Raw genomic sequence first — 17,588 nt, 5'->3', positions numbered from 1 at the left:
TGCCTGCCAATTCAGGGGACACCGGTTCGAGCCCTGGTCTGGGAAGATCCCACATGCCGTGGAGCAGCTGGCCCCGTGAGCCACAATTACTGAGCCTGCGCGTCTGGAGCCTGTGCTCCGCCACAAGAGAGGACTCGATAGTGAGAGGCCCGCGCACCGCGATGAGGAGTGGCCCCCACTTGCCGCAACCAGAGAAAGCCCTCGCACAGAAATGAAGACCCAACACAGCCATAAATAAATAAATAAATATTAAAAAAAAAATTTCCTGTAAGGAGCATTGCACAACTATCACCCCTACTTGCTACATCACTGTCTACTTAGGTCTGCCTATATGAATAAAAAAATTTTTTAAAGAAAATCACTGTCTCACTGGGAAATGCTGATGCAACAATAAAAATAACATTTAGGTCTCTCTCTCTCCGTACACATGGGTGAACTGAAAAATACTTTTGATGTAACATTCAGAACATTTTTTTCTTTACCATTTTTCTTTTGCCTTTGGTTAATAACATCCAGTCAGGAGAATTGAGAACTAAATTCTTTGAAGCTTTAGCTTTCACTAATTGCCTTAGGCTAAGAGAGAATGCTCAGTGCCCAACTGGTCTGTGAGGAACTGCACAAGGTAAGTCAGCCCCAGATGAATGATGTCTGTGCCTCTCAGGCAGAAGGAGAGTATCCTCACCATGGCAGCCAAGTTCAAGGAGAGTCACGTTAGAAACCTCATTCCCCGGGGCATAATTTATGGCTTAAAGAACAAAGTTGTGGCCAAATATCACAGGAACCCTCTGGAGAAGGCAACAAGACTTATGCTGGTATTTCTTAATCTGCATCAAATCACGTTCCTAAGGGATGCTTCCACTGCTTTACAGAAGTGAATATAAGAGACAAATATATGACTCATAAGAGATGATGGATATATTTGTACATCCTCCTCCAAGCTTCCAAGTAAATGAAAGTAATGTCCAAATAAGCTAAAGAGAGCAGACAAAGTGTGCTATCAGGAGATTCTGATAAACTAAAGAGAATTAAATAAGAAGTGGCTCTGAGAATGCCAATCAATGTATTATTGAAGTAATTAGGCTTATTTGGTATCTAAAGTTCAAAGGCTTGCCAAGGGAATTTTGCCATTTACTGTTTTTCACATGTTTTCTTTTAATATTATGTTTCTTTATATAAAAGCTTCTAGCATTATTGAGAAACATAGGAACTAACAACTGTGAGGGTTTACCAAGTATAAGCCAATGTATTACTTCACTAAAGTTATCTCCACTGGGAACTCAGAGGCCAGAACACAGAGCTCCGGTCTATGGCAGGCTTACCATGTGCCAGGTAAGGCTCTTTACATGTGTTATCTCTTTTTATCTTCATATCAACCTAATGAAATAGATCTTATTGTACATGAAGAAATCACAGCTGGGAGAAGTTAAGTGACTTGCCCAGGGTTACTTAGCTAGTAGTTATAGAGTTGGAATTCAAACCTAATAGTGTTTGTCTCCAATCCTGTGCTCCTCATAACCATAGCAAAATGCCTCAAGTCCTGGGCAGACCAGTTTTTATTCCTATCTGGAGCTCAAGAAAGATAAAAGGTTGAGCAGGTGCAGCCCATTGGGTCCATAAAGAGCCCATCAGTGCTCAGCAGCATAGTCATAATCCAAGCACTGCTATCCATCCCTCTGGTCACAGGCTCAGTTCCTGCACTGGGAGTGGAGATTTTAGCTTCCTGTTCCTATTCAGGACCTGACTTGAAGGCTTTTATATGGGTTACAGTGTTCTTGTAACTTTCAAAGAGCCTTAACACATCCGACGGAAGAGCACAATAGGAAATTTTACTTTGGCCAAATGGAAAAGGCCATTATTCTGGAGGACTGTGTAGAGGCCAAGGGTGTCACAACATCAAAGCAGACACAGAAGTTATCAAGGCAAGGTGCCTTGCTAAGATGCTGTGACAATGCAGCTCTGGCCTGGTAGGTATACCTATGAACAGGAACCCAATCTCTTTGAACCTTAGTGTTATTGTAAAATGGGGAGACGCTACCTTTCTTCTCAAATCTGCTCTAACTTTGAGCTTTCCCATTTTGATAGATGGCACCTTCGTTTTATCAATCCACAAACTCTGGAGTCATCCATGACTTATCTTTCTTCCTGATCCTCCCAAAAGGAACCAATCATCAGTCCTGTGGATTGTTTTCCCCAATATATCTCAAATCCATTTGTTTCTCTATCTCTATGGCCACCACATAGCTCAAGCCACCAGTACTTTTCTCTGAACACTGTAAGAACCTCCTAATTGGTTTCCTTCCTTTCACCCTTGCCTCCCTCCCAGTCCACTCTCATTTAGCAACCAAAGTAATCGCCACAAGTGTAAGTTGCATCATGTCATTCACCTTTCAAAAAACTGTCAGTGGTCTTCCATTACATTCAGAGCAGAATGTAAAACCCTTAAGATGGCCTACAGACCCTGCATGATGCAGCCTCTTCCACTTCGTCTGTCTCATTTAGTGCCCTTGGCTACTCCACTCCCTTTTTCACTCCAGCCTCCAGCCACCTGGGTTTCTTTTACTTCCTCAGTTTACTTCACACATTCTATCCTCCCTGCCTGGGAATCTCATCCCCTACCTTCTTCCTGTGGCCAACTACATCCTTCAGGTCTCAAGTTCAATGTCACTTCCTCAGAGAATCTCTCTTGATTCTTAACACCGAATAAGGTCGTCCAGTAGGATATGGCTTATAGTGAATATTAAAATTACATATGCATTTATGAGCATTTTGTTTTTAATGTCTATCTCCTCTCCTAGACCATAACTTTGCTGTGTACCCTGTCATTAGCACACAGGCTTTACATAGTATATGCTCAGTAAACACTGCCTGAATAAATAAATGGGCTGATCTGAACATAAGAAGTAAAACTATGAAACATCATAGTCACAGTTCAGCACATACTATTTTTCTTCCTTTTGAAAGAATAGCTACCACAACCCCGAGTGTTTAAATGAATAGTACTAACAGCCCATTAAAACTTTGATGTTTGTAATTGCTTGAGAAATGGTATGTCTAACTTTTTTCACAGTAGCCTGATAATTTATACGTAATAAATGTATGGCAATATACTATATATTAATTTTATTTAAAATAGATACATATTCAAAATTACACTGGAAGAAACTAGACATCCAAAAGTTTTAGATGCAGTGGATTTGATACCATTTAGAAATTCTATAGGTCTTTTGTTTACAGTTTATTGTCTAGCATTAAAATAATACTTTAATTTTAACTTTAAAGAAAAATTAAGTGAATGAACTGGTTCAGTTAAAATTCAGTTTCATACAATTAATCAAACATTCCATTCTTGTCTGACAAATAGTATCTGGCACTCATTTGCTTTGAGGGGTGCCAGTGGGTGTCCCATTGTTTTCTATACTATTGGAAACAGTGTTTCTACAAACTCATCTCTAAAGCTGAGAGGTCCTTGGAGGTCACCTATGTCCTTTTCCTGGTGTACAGATGAAACAGCCAGGGTCCTAAGAAGTTACATGGTTTGGCCAAGGAGGCCCAGTCTGATTGTGCAGCAAAAAATATGCTGGAAATTATATATCACAATGATCTTCTACCTCTCTTTCAAGAAACTGTTCACTGGTAGGAAAATTAGGATGTGCAAATATTTGATACTTATGTAATGTCATCATGTATGTACGCTACAAAGAACAATTCTTGGGGCTCAAGGAGGAACAAAGAGAGCACCAGGGCTTCCCTGGTGGCGCAGTGGTTGGGAGTCCGCCTGCCGATGCAGGGGACACGGGTTCGTGCCCTGGTCCGGGAGGATCCCACATGCCGTGGAGCGGCTGGGCCCGTGAGCCATGGCCGCTGAGCCTGTGCTTCTGGAGCCTGTGCTCCGCAACGGGAGAGGCCACAACAGTGAGAGGCCTGCGTACAGCAAAAAAAAAAAAAAAAAAGAGAGAGCACCATTGTTCGCCACCTGACTCATCACTTCCCTGAAGCTGACTCCTCAACCGCTCAGCTCAGGGGCGATGGCTGAGCCTGTGTGGGGCGGTCAGGGCTGGCCACGCATCACAGCAACAGGCATTATGCTTTAGCCTTGGAGGTCAGATGAAAAACAAAAAAGCATTTGTCTTCTGGAGTTATTGAGTGTAGTATAAATTAAACAAGTGGGAGGAATGACTCCTTATCCTTAAGTACATAGTGTTGTTTTGTTTTGGCTCAGAAGGGGGGGGGAATATATATATATATATATATATATATATATATATATATATATATATATACACACGTATATACACAATATGTATATATATACACATACAATGTATAGTTTTATTAAAATGTGGCCCAAATGTTTACAAGCATCAAAGTGTCTGTGATCTTGCCTTTTGGCAATGTTTGCAAAACTTTATTTTACATTGAATTTGTACAATAAAAATTCATCCAATATGAACAAATTGAGATCCTAAGGTTGGATTACAGAATGTCTAAAAATAAATGCTGCTTTGCTTTTAGGAACATCTAGGAAGAAAAGCAAGGTGAATTTTAATAGTCAAAAATGTTTAAGGTTGATAACAACTTGAGAATAACTTTAAAATTCTGATGTATGTATCATTTATTTGTATGTAAATGACTGCATGTAACGTGTTCAGATTATTGTTTCTGTAAAGTCATTTAATGCTTCACAACCTTTTACACTATGTTTTAATACACACTTTTTCAGAAGTAGCATTAAAAAATGATTTTCAGATCTGGCCAAATGATCACAAATTTCAAATGGTTAGGCTCAGAAATAGTACAACTGTGTTGCACTAATGTCCATACTAGTTATTTTTCTTTTCTCCCTTGAATTTGGCACTCCACGCCCAATGCCCACTGTCCTCTCCACTTTAGTCCAGGTTCTTACCACATCACAGCTAGAGAGTTTCTGAGCCCATCTCCCTGCTTCCCATCCTGCCTGCTGAAGTCCACTGTCCACACACAGCCAGCCACAGCATACCCTTTGGCTGCTCTTTTACTACCCTCCTCCCAGCTCAAGAAGACTCAACCCACTCCTTGACCACTTTAGTACTACTGAAGTCTTTCCCTCTTTCTCCTAAAGCTCCCTAACAGGCGGCCTCCTCTGCCCATTTTGCCCCCACAGCTCTTTCTAGTTCCACCTCTGTAGCTGTTTACAATATCCATGTCTAGGATCCTAGAATATCCTCTCCACAGCCCCCTGCCCTCAACCCTTCTAAAACCTACACATTTTATGACCCTTTAAGGCCCACCTTCATCATCATCTTCTTTGTGAAACTGTCAATACTCATTTGTTCATTTCCAATCCAATACAAAGATGAAAGAGACATGCTCCTCTACCCTTAAAGCACTCTAAAAAATAGTAACAACCAGCATAACACAGTGTGTTGTAATTGCTACATGCCGGGGAGTAGTTAAGTACTTCGAGTTATTTATTCCTTTACTCATTTAATCCTCATAAAACCCCAATGAAGTAGTTACTACCATTATACACATTTTACAGACAAGGAGATTGAGGCTCAGAGAAATTAAATAAATTGCATAAGGTTGTACGGCAAGAAAACCCAGACACTGGTGGAACCACAGCCTCTTGTAAAAGAGAGCAAGCATTTAGTGACTCAGCAGAAAAATAGACGTCTTGAATTCCTACCATGTAACCTACTGTATGTGCTATGTAAGAGGTAGAAAAATCAGTAAGGGAAAAAAAATCTATGTTAAATTTAGCATTGCTACTCTATTCTTCTTGCTAGATTTGATTGTTGATGGTTTTGTCTTTACGTCTTGCTTCCTTAACTAGTATGTCTACAAAGTGTTTATAATACTGAGTGGAAACTAAACAAATACACAGATAATTCCAATATAAGACATAGAGAAGTACCAGGAGAGATTTGTAAACAAAGTTCTAGATCCCATCTGGGATTGGGATGTGGGAGTGGAGAGCTGGGGTTAGAGTCAGGGTTAACAGGGAAAGGGATGGAGTCAGAAAAGACCATCTGGCAGGGTTTAACATCTGAGATGCCAAAGTGACTCCAGTGAAGGAAGATCATCTCAGACAGAGGAAGTGCGCGGACAGAGGAAATGAGCGAGAAGTGAGGTATATCTCACGGCACAGTAAGTCCAGCTTGACTGAAACTTAAAGGTGCCCAGGTATGAGGAGTGGTGGATCTGACTGGACAGGTTGGGTTGGGACCAGATTATCAGGGACCTAAACCACAAATGGAAGAATCTGAATGCTATTCAGTGAAGAAAGGGGTGTCCTAGAAGGTTTTTGACTTGGCAAATCACAGAGTTGGAATGCTACTGTAAAAAGTTTAATCTGTGTGCAACATGTAATAGAGAATTCCAAAGAATAAGGTGAGAAAAGCACAGCAGTGGGAGTAAAAGAAGGAAGGCTACAGTTCTGTGGTGGAGGTAGCAATGACAGAGCTTGGAGCTGGATTCTTGCTCATCATTACCCACGGCCCTCCATCACTATACTTAATTACCTATGCTTCATTTATCATTTTGGCTTCTTCCTCTGATCTCTGACTTAGGGCAATGAGTTCCCACTGAAAGCTCATGGGTGGGATTGGGACCTCAGTATCTTTTACATAAGTATGGAACCTATGGTACTTATTATCATTTAAAGCATATGGAAGTAGTTTAATAACTAATTATTAAATTGTTAATTATTGTGAAATTGAATGTGAACTGCTGCACTCACACTTTCATTGTTCAGCTCTACAGATACGTGATTTGGCCCTATCTGATATCCCTGATAGCAAAAGATGCTCCAGCTCTGGGGGAAGTCGTATGCAGGTATGGATTATTTTCAGATCATAAAGTCTTATTGCAGGAATAGGCCTAGTCATTCCCCAATTATAGTTTGCAGCCTTTCAAATTTGTAACTGAGGCTTTAAACTAAATTTAAACTTATTTTTCTGTTTTTCATGAATTAAGTGATTAACAAGATTCAAGGCGAATGAACAATTTTAAGACTTGGTGTTCAATTGCCTAAGCCAACGGGACTCTGACGATAGGCCTCACTGTCTTCTCCACGCTCTCAGAGTTGAGAGGTAAAGTAGAACAAGTTAAAGAAGGCTCCACTTTGAAATGTACACAATGTAGTGTTTTCCACACTGGTACCTTCTCTAAGATTGCTTTCTACCTGCAGGAGGGAAGCACACACACACACACACGCACGCACACACACAAACTGCAAGAATCTGCCGAAACTAATGACATCTTGTGATTCCACAGCTGACATCTCGGGATCACTATGAGGGAGAGGGAAGTTTCTTGTTCAAAGTTCCTGTTTCATGTGTCTGAAAACAAGTGATTAATTGACCTAGAGATCTCTGCTATCTCAATGTCAGAGGTCTTGGGGAACCTCTTGCAAGGTCAGAAAGATGGAAAGGAAAAAAAAAAAAGATGGAAAAGCAAACAAAAATAGTTCCTGGATTTTTAATTTCTTCTTTCTGCTTTTTAAAGATCAAACTCCAGAAAAGGAAAAAAAATACTTAATTTGAACTTTCAAAGGAAAGTTGGGAAAATAAAAGCAACTCTTGGTTTGGATGTTTGAGTTTATCCTCTTTCTCTCTTTCTTGGGCATTCACTTAACGTTCTCAAGATGTCACTGTACAAGAAATATTACCTTCTGTCTACAGACATCCTTGTGATAATGGAAGACAGTCCCAGAAACCGGGTCATAAACATGTACAATGAGAAGCATTTTTATTAGCACGATTACACAGTTTTAAAGGCGTAGCTCAAAGTATTTCTTGTTTAGTTTATAAAAAACTTGATGCCATAGAAGAGGGAAAAGGCAAGTTTGGAAGATTCATGTTGGCAGAGAGGCAAGAAAAAGAATTTTCATAATTCTAGCCCACTTGGTTTTCCTCTACGTTTTGCATATTTGGGTTCCTAAACAGAACATATAATAAAACAAAAATCTTTTCATCACATGGCAGATAAACTAAAGGATTCTCAATGAAACTGAAATTATTTCTTAGAGCTTTGCTTATTCTAATGGGCGGATTTGTATAAACAAGAACAACAAAAAAGAACAAAAGTTTCACTACTGTAGTTTAAAATGGGATCAGAAAACAGAGTCAGCTGAACGGCAGTGCCTCTCGGAAACCCAAATTCTATCCCATGCTCTTCAACATTGTTACCTTGCCTAACGCTGTCACCTTGGGATACTTGTATTCCCAGTGTTTCTTTACTTCAGACCCTCTGACAATCCCTTTTTTCTTTCTGAAGAAACAATACTGTTTTTCAAAAGTTCAACCAAAGCTGAACTTTTGAAAAAGCTTTTGATGAAGCTTCTGGCAACATGACAAAGTTTAGACAAATGAATTAAAAGCATCAGTCTAGCAGTTACAATATTTAGTGCCTCATTAGATGAAAGGAGCAAATGTTCCACAGAGGTAATCTATCAAGAAATACAAGCTGTTTTCTCAGGCTAGATTTGTAGCCTGTAACATCTACCTGGAGATGCTCCTGGCATTTTAATTTTGTGTTAAAAGTAGAGAATTGTTAGGACCATGGTAGTAGAAAGGATTCAGTGCCCATTAGTACAAAGGGAACAAAGATATTAAAACAGCAACTATATCCATAGAGATGAGAACACCAGTAGATATACAGCCCATGCCTTTCAGATTTGCTCCCAGTAAAGACATTCCTTGGTTTCCATTAAGATCACTTAAAAATGGAACTGTTGCTATTTCTCTCATAATTAAAAAGTCCTCTTGCACAATAACACAGATAGAATGATACTAAGCCAGTGAGGCCGAAGATCCTTTGTGACCCAAATCAAAGAGTGACATTAAAAAAAAAAAAAGCTACAGATTACTCTGACACGGTTCATTCTATTCAAAGAACAAAAAAAATCATTACACTTTTTATTTTCAATTCCACTACTTCATGCTTCCAAGTGTTTGCTATTTCAGCAGCATCTTTTATATCTTGCAAAGCATTTCTCAACCTGCTGTGATTGCTAACTTGGAGCTCAGACCACTGAAGCAGAAAAAAAAAGTTGATAAAAACAAAAGCCCCATGTTCCTGCTGTGGTTTATGTCTTCTGGAAAAAGCTATCAAAACTATTAATAGTTCAATAACTGTATGTCAGAGAATTCCAAGCTTCTAGAAGTAGTTTATCTCCCTATGAAAAGGCTGCATTGCAGAAAAAAAAAGACAGCGATACATAGGGAATATATTTTGCAGGGAAATGTGAATTTCTTGAGTGCAAGTGTCAAATAAAGGGAAAAATGTACTTAGTCATTTTTTTTTTTTACTAGCTAAGTCCTTCTGGCTTACCTGTGGTAGGACTCCAAAGGCTTTCCTCCACTGTTGCAAAGTTACTGAATCCCAAGACACACCATCTATTTGGATTTCTCCTTTGGTGTTCAGCAGTCTCAAAAAAGCCAGTAACAAAGTGCTCTTCCCTGATCCAGTTCTTCCCAAGAGGCCCACCTAGAATATCAATGATGGAATTACTCCTGTGACAGATAGATATTACAATACCATAAATGTAATCTGGTATTATACGTTAATAAAAAACCCCACTGGAACCGTTTTCTTGTCGCTGTTGTTGTTTTGTTTGTTTTTTAAATCATCACCAGGGGAAGTTTCACTTATTCATTCAAACCTTTTTGCACACTTCAAATTCTTTTTCATTTTTTTGCGGTATGCAGGCCTCTCACTGTTGTGGCCTCTCCCATTGCAGAGCACAGGCTCCGGACGCGCAGGCTCAGCGGCCATGGCTCACGGGCCTAGCTGCTCCATGGCATGTGGGATCTTCCCGGACCAGGGCACGAACCCGTGTCCCCTGCATCGGCAGGCGGACTCTCAACCACTGTGCCACTGGGGAAGCCCCCCACACTTCAAATTCTGACCAAAATTGATCTGGGACAGAGCAACCCTGGAAGACAATATAGCAACTGGCCATAACAGATTGGACCCCTGATGCTGGGTTCATTTATCACTGACCTTTACTAACTGCAAAAAGGTTGAAAATGCCCATTTTGCATTGAAGAAAACAAAGATAGAGTGTCTTAATGCACATAATGTTTGAGAATGGGCTCAAGCCAGAAGCAGAGACCTATAGCTTGATCTAGTTCCAAACATGAATATGTGTTTGAAAATTAATAAATCTGCAACAGTTCTAATATTTAGATACTGCCATAATAAAATAAGCGAGCATCGAGTTTAGGCCTAAAATAAAGAATAAGTCACATTCTCACAGAAGGCAGGTTGGGCCTTACCACTCCTCAGTGGATAAGCACATGGACAGTTGTCAAATCAACTTTTTATATCCATTCTGATTGGCAAGAAGAGAATTTGAGGAAGCAAAAGGGATATTAAGGAAAAGAAAAAACTAGTCTTGTTCCTTAAAGACTGTAAGAACACAGCATGGAAGTGAGAAGGCTGTGCACTGCAAGGAGAGAAGAGGTGCCTCGTGTGCCCCACAGGGAGCTGACTCTGTGTTCTGATGCCAGCCCAGACCCAGCTCTTAGAGGAAGATGCTGTGAGTGGGACAGAACATTTCTGCAGTCATTAACTAAACCCTGAATAAAGTGCTCGACATTTAGTGGCACTGAATGTTTCTTTCTTTCCCTTTACATTATTGCTATTTCTTTTGTATCATTTGGCCTTTTTACAAGAGAGCTGAACAAATGGTCTTGTAAATCGTGCTTTTTACACTATTTGTGGTAAAGGACAGTTTTGCTTTGTGTTTTAGTTTCCAATCCACCATCAGTACTTTAAAAAGTAGAAAATAAAAAATGAATTTCTAAATGCTTACTCTCAATTTCTATACTTATTACAGACTAGTAACAGTTTCTTAACCAGAACTAGTTACAGACCACAATAAATGCTTGAGAGCGTACAGAAACCCACAATAATAACTTATTGAATACTGATTAGGAACCTGGTAGTAAACTAGGCCTTTAGGTAAGCTGATAAACAAAAGTGACACAATGGTCTTTCTGTCTATCATAAGAGCCCTATAATGGGACTTTCACACGTTTGTTTTCTGAGACAACTGAGAAAATCAGATAAACAACATGTTATACATAACACCCTGTTGAGGTTCTTCATACTACTAATCACAATTGGTAGTTATTTTATTTATTTTATTTATTCTTTCCTTGATTATTGTTTGTATTCACCCAAAGAATATAAGTTCAAAAAGGGCAGGGTAATCTATCTTGTTTTCCACTGAATTCTCAGTACCTGGCATAGTGGTTGGCTCACATAAATACTCAATAAAAACTTATTTGGATTGACTGAGAGACAGTCAGATGGAAGGATGAATGGGTGGATGGACAGACAGACAGATAGGTGGGTGGGCAGGTGCATAGATAGATGGAAGGAAGGAAGGAAGGAGGGGAGGAAGGGAGGGAGGGCAGATGAATGAATAAACTTATTTAGTAGATCTAATAAATAAATGGATATAGTCAATTTTGGTCAATTACCAGATGAACTCTTAATTTAAAAATCTTGTGGAATTTCATATGCACACTTCTATTTCTGAATCAGCTCATGTTGTACAAACACATTCACCATACATCATGATTTTCCAAACACAACAGTAAGGCTTTGTATAAGCAATCTGAGTATGCCCTGTGTAGATGAGGCATGAGGAAAGAGAAGCAAAGGCAAGTTTAAGAGCAGGAAGTGATCTGCTCTAAAGTCATATCAAGCACTTTTGATGAAAAGTTCCTTGAGTTTCAGACTCTTAAATTATTAGCCAGGATTTTAATGATTAGGATAAATGACTACATTCCTTTTCCTTAAGAAGCAAATATTGAATGTTTAGAGAACACAGGTTTTATGTTGGGATAAAACTGGATTAAGAGGCAATTTGTAAATCTTTAGCTTTAAAGTTTTTAGCTATTGCTCTGGTTTCCTTATATTGTTGAACTGCTGGCATTGCATTATGTCACACACGGTTTTCAACAGCGCGGAATCTAATTGGTTCATACATAACAAAGTCTTCTGTTGTTTATATAATTGGCACATAATAATTCTTTTCCAGGATTTGTTTTTCCAGGCTTCTCAGTGATCTGTTGAATAAGGCCAGAGTACTTCCCGCAAATAAGCTTTTAAGATAGATCTTAATTCCAAGTCAATGTTTTCTAGTAACTTCAGTGTACCTCCTCTTTGAGAACTTTGGATCAAGATAAATCAAAATGTTATGTGGAAAGTTAAACAGTGTTGAGTTTGGTGCTAGCTGTAATTGCATTGTACCATGACTAGAACAGTCTCAGTACATTCTTTTCAGAGTGTCTTATTCACCATTTTAATACTGCAACAGATTGAAACTTGTTGTAATTATTTTTCATCTCCTTTAGTCTCCAGAAATCAAGATGCCAAATCAAATGAAATTTGGATCCCCAGAGTTATAATAATTGTAACTTTTATATGTTGATTATTAATAAAACATAATTCCTAACATAATAAGTTCTTGAGACTATGCTCCTTATAAAACCAGTATAAGACAGAATTCCATATGTGTTTAACAAACCAATTAGATACTATGCACTCATGCTGCTATGATCTGAGCCCTTGATATTGTTTGAATTGTTTGTGGCATCTTAGTATTTTAAAGAGACTACAAATGGAGAAAGCAGATAAGCTCACCCAAAAGAACAGACCTTGAAGTCTGATTCAATATCTATTTAATCAGAGGACTGTCCAGTACTGTAATATATACAATATATCATCTGAGGCATTTTGTTAAATCTAGGTTTATCACGAAAGACCTAGCTCCAAATTAAAATCACAGCCTGTATTTTGAGAGGAAAGAGAAAAGGAAAAAAAGAAAGAGATATTCTAGTTAGGGGAAGGTGATGTTAAAAATTTAGGCAAAAATCAAGAGCTTTTAAGAAAAAATTATTTGAGACTGAAAAGAAAAATACATTTTTTTGTTACTGTTTTTAAGTTAAAGTTATGAAATACTTTCTACATTTCTCATGCATTGAAAATAAAATTTAAAGCACAGGTTCTGTGAAGTTAAGGCCTAAATTAAGAGCCAAGAAAGTAATAGGACATCTCTTCACTAAAGTAATTTCTAGGAACAAAGTGTTTTAATATGAAGATTGGATCATTTTTCTACACAAAATATTGAATTTTTCATCTTTTCACCATGCTGATGGGTTTAACAGGACACAACCCCATCATAAGTCAAGGAAGATCCATACTAAACGTGAGCCTACTTCTTAATCACCATGCAAGAAGTTTTTTGGGGGGCATCTTGTTACAGTTTGCAAGATGTTGTTAAAGGTTCTAAGGGCAAAGCAGTAGAAATTACATTCTTAAGAGAGTTGCTCAGAATAACATTTTAAGAATCACTTCCTACTGTAATCAATCATACGACCTAGAAGTAGGTATAATCCATTCATTCATTCATGCATTTAACATATAGTAAGCTAGGCAATGTGCCAGGCAAAGGGGCAAAAAAAATTGAAAAACAAGACTTCTAGTTTCTGGTCCAGCATATAAGGAATTTGGGTGTCATGACTCTATCTTAACAACAAGTGAAAAGCTGAGCAAACTGATAATCAAAACTCTTCAGATCCTTCAGAAAATGAAGTCACAGGGCAAATCACTGCCACCACAAGTGGAGAGACAGACAGAATCACAACTTACTGGAGCAGAAACCCATGATCAGAAACCTCCATAGCAACTTGAGCGAGGGTAGGGAAATCTAAACTGTAACCAACAAATTGCTGGAGGCTCAGTGTGGTCAATTCTGAGAGTAAAAACCTCCCAGGGAAGTCATTCATAGAGAGGTCCCCACACTTTTGTAAGTATTACCTCCAGGAGCTCAATCACAGTTCATCTTACAGTGAAGTACATAGAAATACCCTCTGGTACATCCAGCAGGAAGATGTGGTAAACCACAATTTCATAATATTACAGAACATTCTGTTTTTCTTAACAAGGCCTCCTTCAAGAGAAACTATTTTACCAGAACCTAACCTACTGGGTTTTTTATTAGAATCTAACTGATCGAAGAAAGGAGAATACTCAACTCCAGCCCACACAAGTGTACTGTTGCACCTAAGGGGGAGAAAAATCTGACCACTTGTGAAGTTCACTGCTCAAGGGCACAGTCTCAATAAAAGACTGAGACTTAATTACAGAACAATAGAACACTTCCCTTTCCCCCAGACGTTACACCACTAAAGGCCTAATTATCAGTTTCTTTTATCCAGTATGTCATGCCCACCTTTCAACAAAAAAATCACAAGGTAGGGAATTCCCTGGCAGTCCAGTGGTTAAGACTTCACCTTCCAATGCAGAGGGTACAGGTTCGATCCCTGGTGAGGGAGCTAAGATCCCATACGCCTCGTGGCCAAAAAACGAAAACGTAAAACAGAAGCAATATTGTAACAAATTCAATAAAGACTTTAAAAATGGTCCACATCAAAAAAAAATCTTTAAAAAAAAATTACAAGGTACACTAAAAGGCAAAAAACACAGTATGAAGAGATTGAGCAAGCTTCAGAACCAGAGTCAGATATGCCAGAAATGTTGGGATTATCAGTCTAGGAATTTAAAACAACTATGAATAATATGCTAAGAGCTCTAATGGAAAAAGTAGAAAACATGCAAGAACAGATAGTGTAAGCAGAGAGAATGAAATTTTAATAAAATTAAAAAAGAAATGCAAGAGATAAAAGACAACAACACTTTAACAGAAATGAAGAATGGCTATGATGGGCACAGCAGACTGAACATGGCTAAGGAAAAAAAACCTGTAAGCTTGAGGCTATGACAACAGAAACCTCCAAACCAAAAAGCAAAGAGAAGAAGACTAAAAAAAAAAAAAAAAAAAAAAACCCAAAATATCCAAGAACTGTGGGACAATTACAAAAGGTACAATGTACCACTAATGGAAATACCAGAAGGAAAAGAAAGAGAGAAAGGAAGAAAAATATTTGAAAAAATAATGACTCAGAACTTCCCCAAATTAATGTCAAAAACTAAACCACAGGTCCAGGAAGTTCATAGAACACCAAGCAGGATAAATGCCAAAAAACTACACATAGGCATATCATATTCAAACTACAGAAAATCAGAGATAAAGAAAAAATCTTGAAAGAAGCCAGAGGGAAAAAAACCACCTTACTTATAGAGGAACAAAGAAAAGAACTAAATTCAACTATTCTTCAGAAAACATGCAAGCAAAAAAAGAATGGAGTGAAATATTTAAAGTGTTGAGAGAAAAGAACCACCAAGCAAGAATTCTGTACCTTGTGAAATTATCCTTCAAAAGATAAGGGAGAAATAAAGACTTTCTCAAACAAAAATCAAGGGAATTTGATGCCAGTAGATCAGCTTTGCAATAAATGTTTTAAAAAGTTCCTCAGGAAAATTATTTAAGTCAGAAATTCTGATCTACATAAAGAAAGGAAGAGCATCAGAGAATGAATAAGTGAAGGTAAAATTTTTTATTTTATTTTTCTTATTCTTAGTTGATCTGACAGGTAGTAGTGTGTTCAAAATAATAATAGCAACAATGTATTCAATTATGTATGTTTATATATATGCCTCTGTATAAGTGAAATGAATGGCAGCAACAATACAAGGGACAAAGAGGGAGGATGTGGGAATACAGTTGACCCTTGAACAACACAGGTTTGAACTGTGCAAGTCCACTTACATGCAGATTATTTTCAATAGTAAACACTACAGTGCTACAATATCCAGAGTTGGTTGAATTAGATGATGCAGAACTGCGGATAAAGAGGGACCATGTGTACAGAGCAACCTCGGACAAACAGAGAAGATATTTTCAACTGTGCAGAGGGTGGGCACCCCCTACCTCTACCTTGTTCAGGGGTCAACTGTATTTTGTTATAATAACATACTTCCATGACCTGTGAGGCACTATAGTGTTTTTTAAAGGTGACCTGGATTAGTTGAAAACATATATTGCAAATTTTAGAGCAACTACAAAAAATTTTAATCTCTCTCACCTATTTCTCTCATCCTCCCAGTGCCCACCCCTCTGGCAACCACTTGTTCTCTGTATCTATGACTCTCTGTTTTGTTATATTTGTTCATTTTTTTTGTTTTTAGAGTTCATGTATAAGTGAAGCCTGATGGAATTTGTCTTTCCCTAATTTCACTTTAAAGAAATAAACCCACTTTAAATGTAAAGGCATATATAAATAGATTAAAAGTACAGAAAAAGATATACCATGTTAATACTAATTAAAGAAAGTTGTAGTAACTAATTTTACACAGAGTAGATATCAGAGCAAGAGAAATTATGAGATAAGGGGTACCATATAATGATAAAGGGGCCAATACTCCAGGAAGACATAATAATTTTTAACGTGTATATGACTAACAACAGTGTGTCAAAATAACATGAGGCAAAAACTGACAGAATTGCAAAGAGAAATAGATGAATCCACTATTAAGTTTGAGACTTCAATATTCCTCTATCAAAAATGGACAGACACAGAAGTTAGAAAATCAGTAAGGATATAGTTGAACTCTACACAATCATCAGTCAATTGGCTATAATTAACACCTATAGACTACTTCATCCAACAACAGCAAAATAACATTCTTCTCAAGCTCACAGGGAACATTCACCAAGATAAATCACATTATGGGTCATAAAGCACAATTTAACGAATTCAAGAGAATGCAACTCATACAATGTATGCTCTCAGACCATGATGGAATTAAACCAGAAATCAATAACAGAAAGACAGCTGGAAAATCCCCAAATACTTGGACATTAAACAACACATAGGTTAAAAAAGAAATCTCAAGGGAAAAAAAGATTTTGAATAAATGAAAATAAAAAAGAAATTTATAAGATTTTGTGGTATGCAGCAAAAGCAGTACAGAGGGAAATTTATAATATTAAATGCTATAGAAAAGAAGAAATATCTAATATAGAAATATCTAACATATCTCATACAAAATAAATATATATTTGTAGTATAATATAAATATCTTGTATAGAAAAGAATATGTAATACAAAAAAGAAGAAATATCTAAAATCAATAATCTAAGCTTCCATCTTAGGAAACCAGAAAAAGAAGAGTAAATTAAATCCAAATTAGGCAGAAGAAAAATAAATAAATAACAATTACTGTAGAATCAACCAATTGAAAACAGGAAATTGGTAGGGAAAATCAATGAAACTAAAAACTGGTTCTCTGAAAAGATCATTAAATTTTATAAGTTTCTAGCCAGGCTAACTAAGAAAATAAGAGAGATGACACAAATTACTAACATCAAAAATGAAAGAATATTTACCTTATTTAGCATAAGGAATGTGGTTAATATTGTAATAACTTTGTATGGGGATGAATGGTTACTAGACTTATTGTGGTGACCATTTCATAATGTATGCAGATGTCAAATCACTACGTAGTACACCTGAACCTTACATAATATTGTATGTCAACTATATTTCAATTAAAATTTTTTTTAAAGAAATGAAAGAGGGAAAGTCACTACATCTCTTAATACATATTATTAATAGTAAAGAAATACTATGAACAACTCTATGCCCACTAGTTTGATAACTTAGATGAAATGAACAAATTCCTTAAAA

At 37.4% G+C, this 17,588-nt stretch overlaps 1 protein-coding gene across 1 annotated transcript in view; it reads right to left on the bottom strand.

Moving 5' to 3' along the window:
* Window positions 1–17,588, bottom strand: part of CFTR (CF transmembrane conductance regulator) — a 187,313-nt gene that overhangs the window by 16,601 nt on the left and 153,124 nt on the right. The window contains exon 23 of the mRNA XM_082631970.1: window positions 9,313–9,468. Coding sequence (XP_082488096.1) covers window positions 9,313–9,468 — 156 coding nt within the window. The remainder of the gene's footprint in view (window positions 1–9,312; window positions 9,469–17,588) is intronic.

This window comes from Mesoplodon mirus (assembly GCF_964341445.2).
Source record: "Mesoplodon mirus genome assembly, chromosome: 9".
NCBI lineage: Eukaryota > Metazoa > Chordata > Mammalia > Artiodactyla > Ziphiidae > Mesoplodon > Mesoplodon mirus.
Note: the sequence above shows the minus strand (reverse complement) of the source record. Positions and strands in the feature narration are given on the sequence as shown.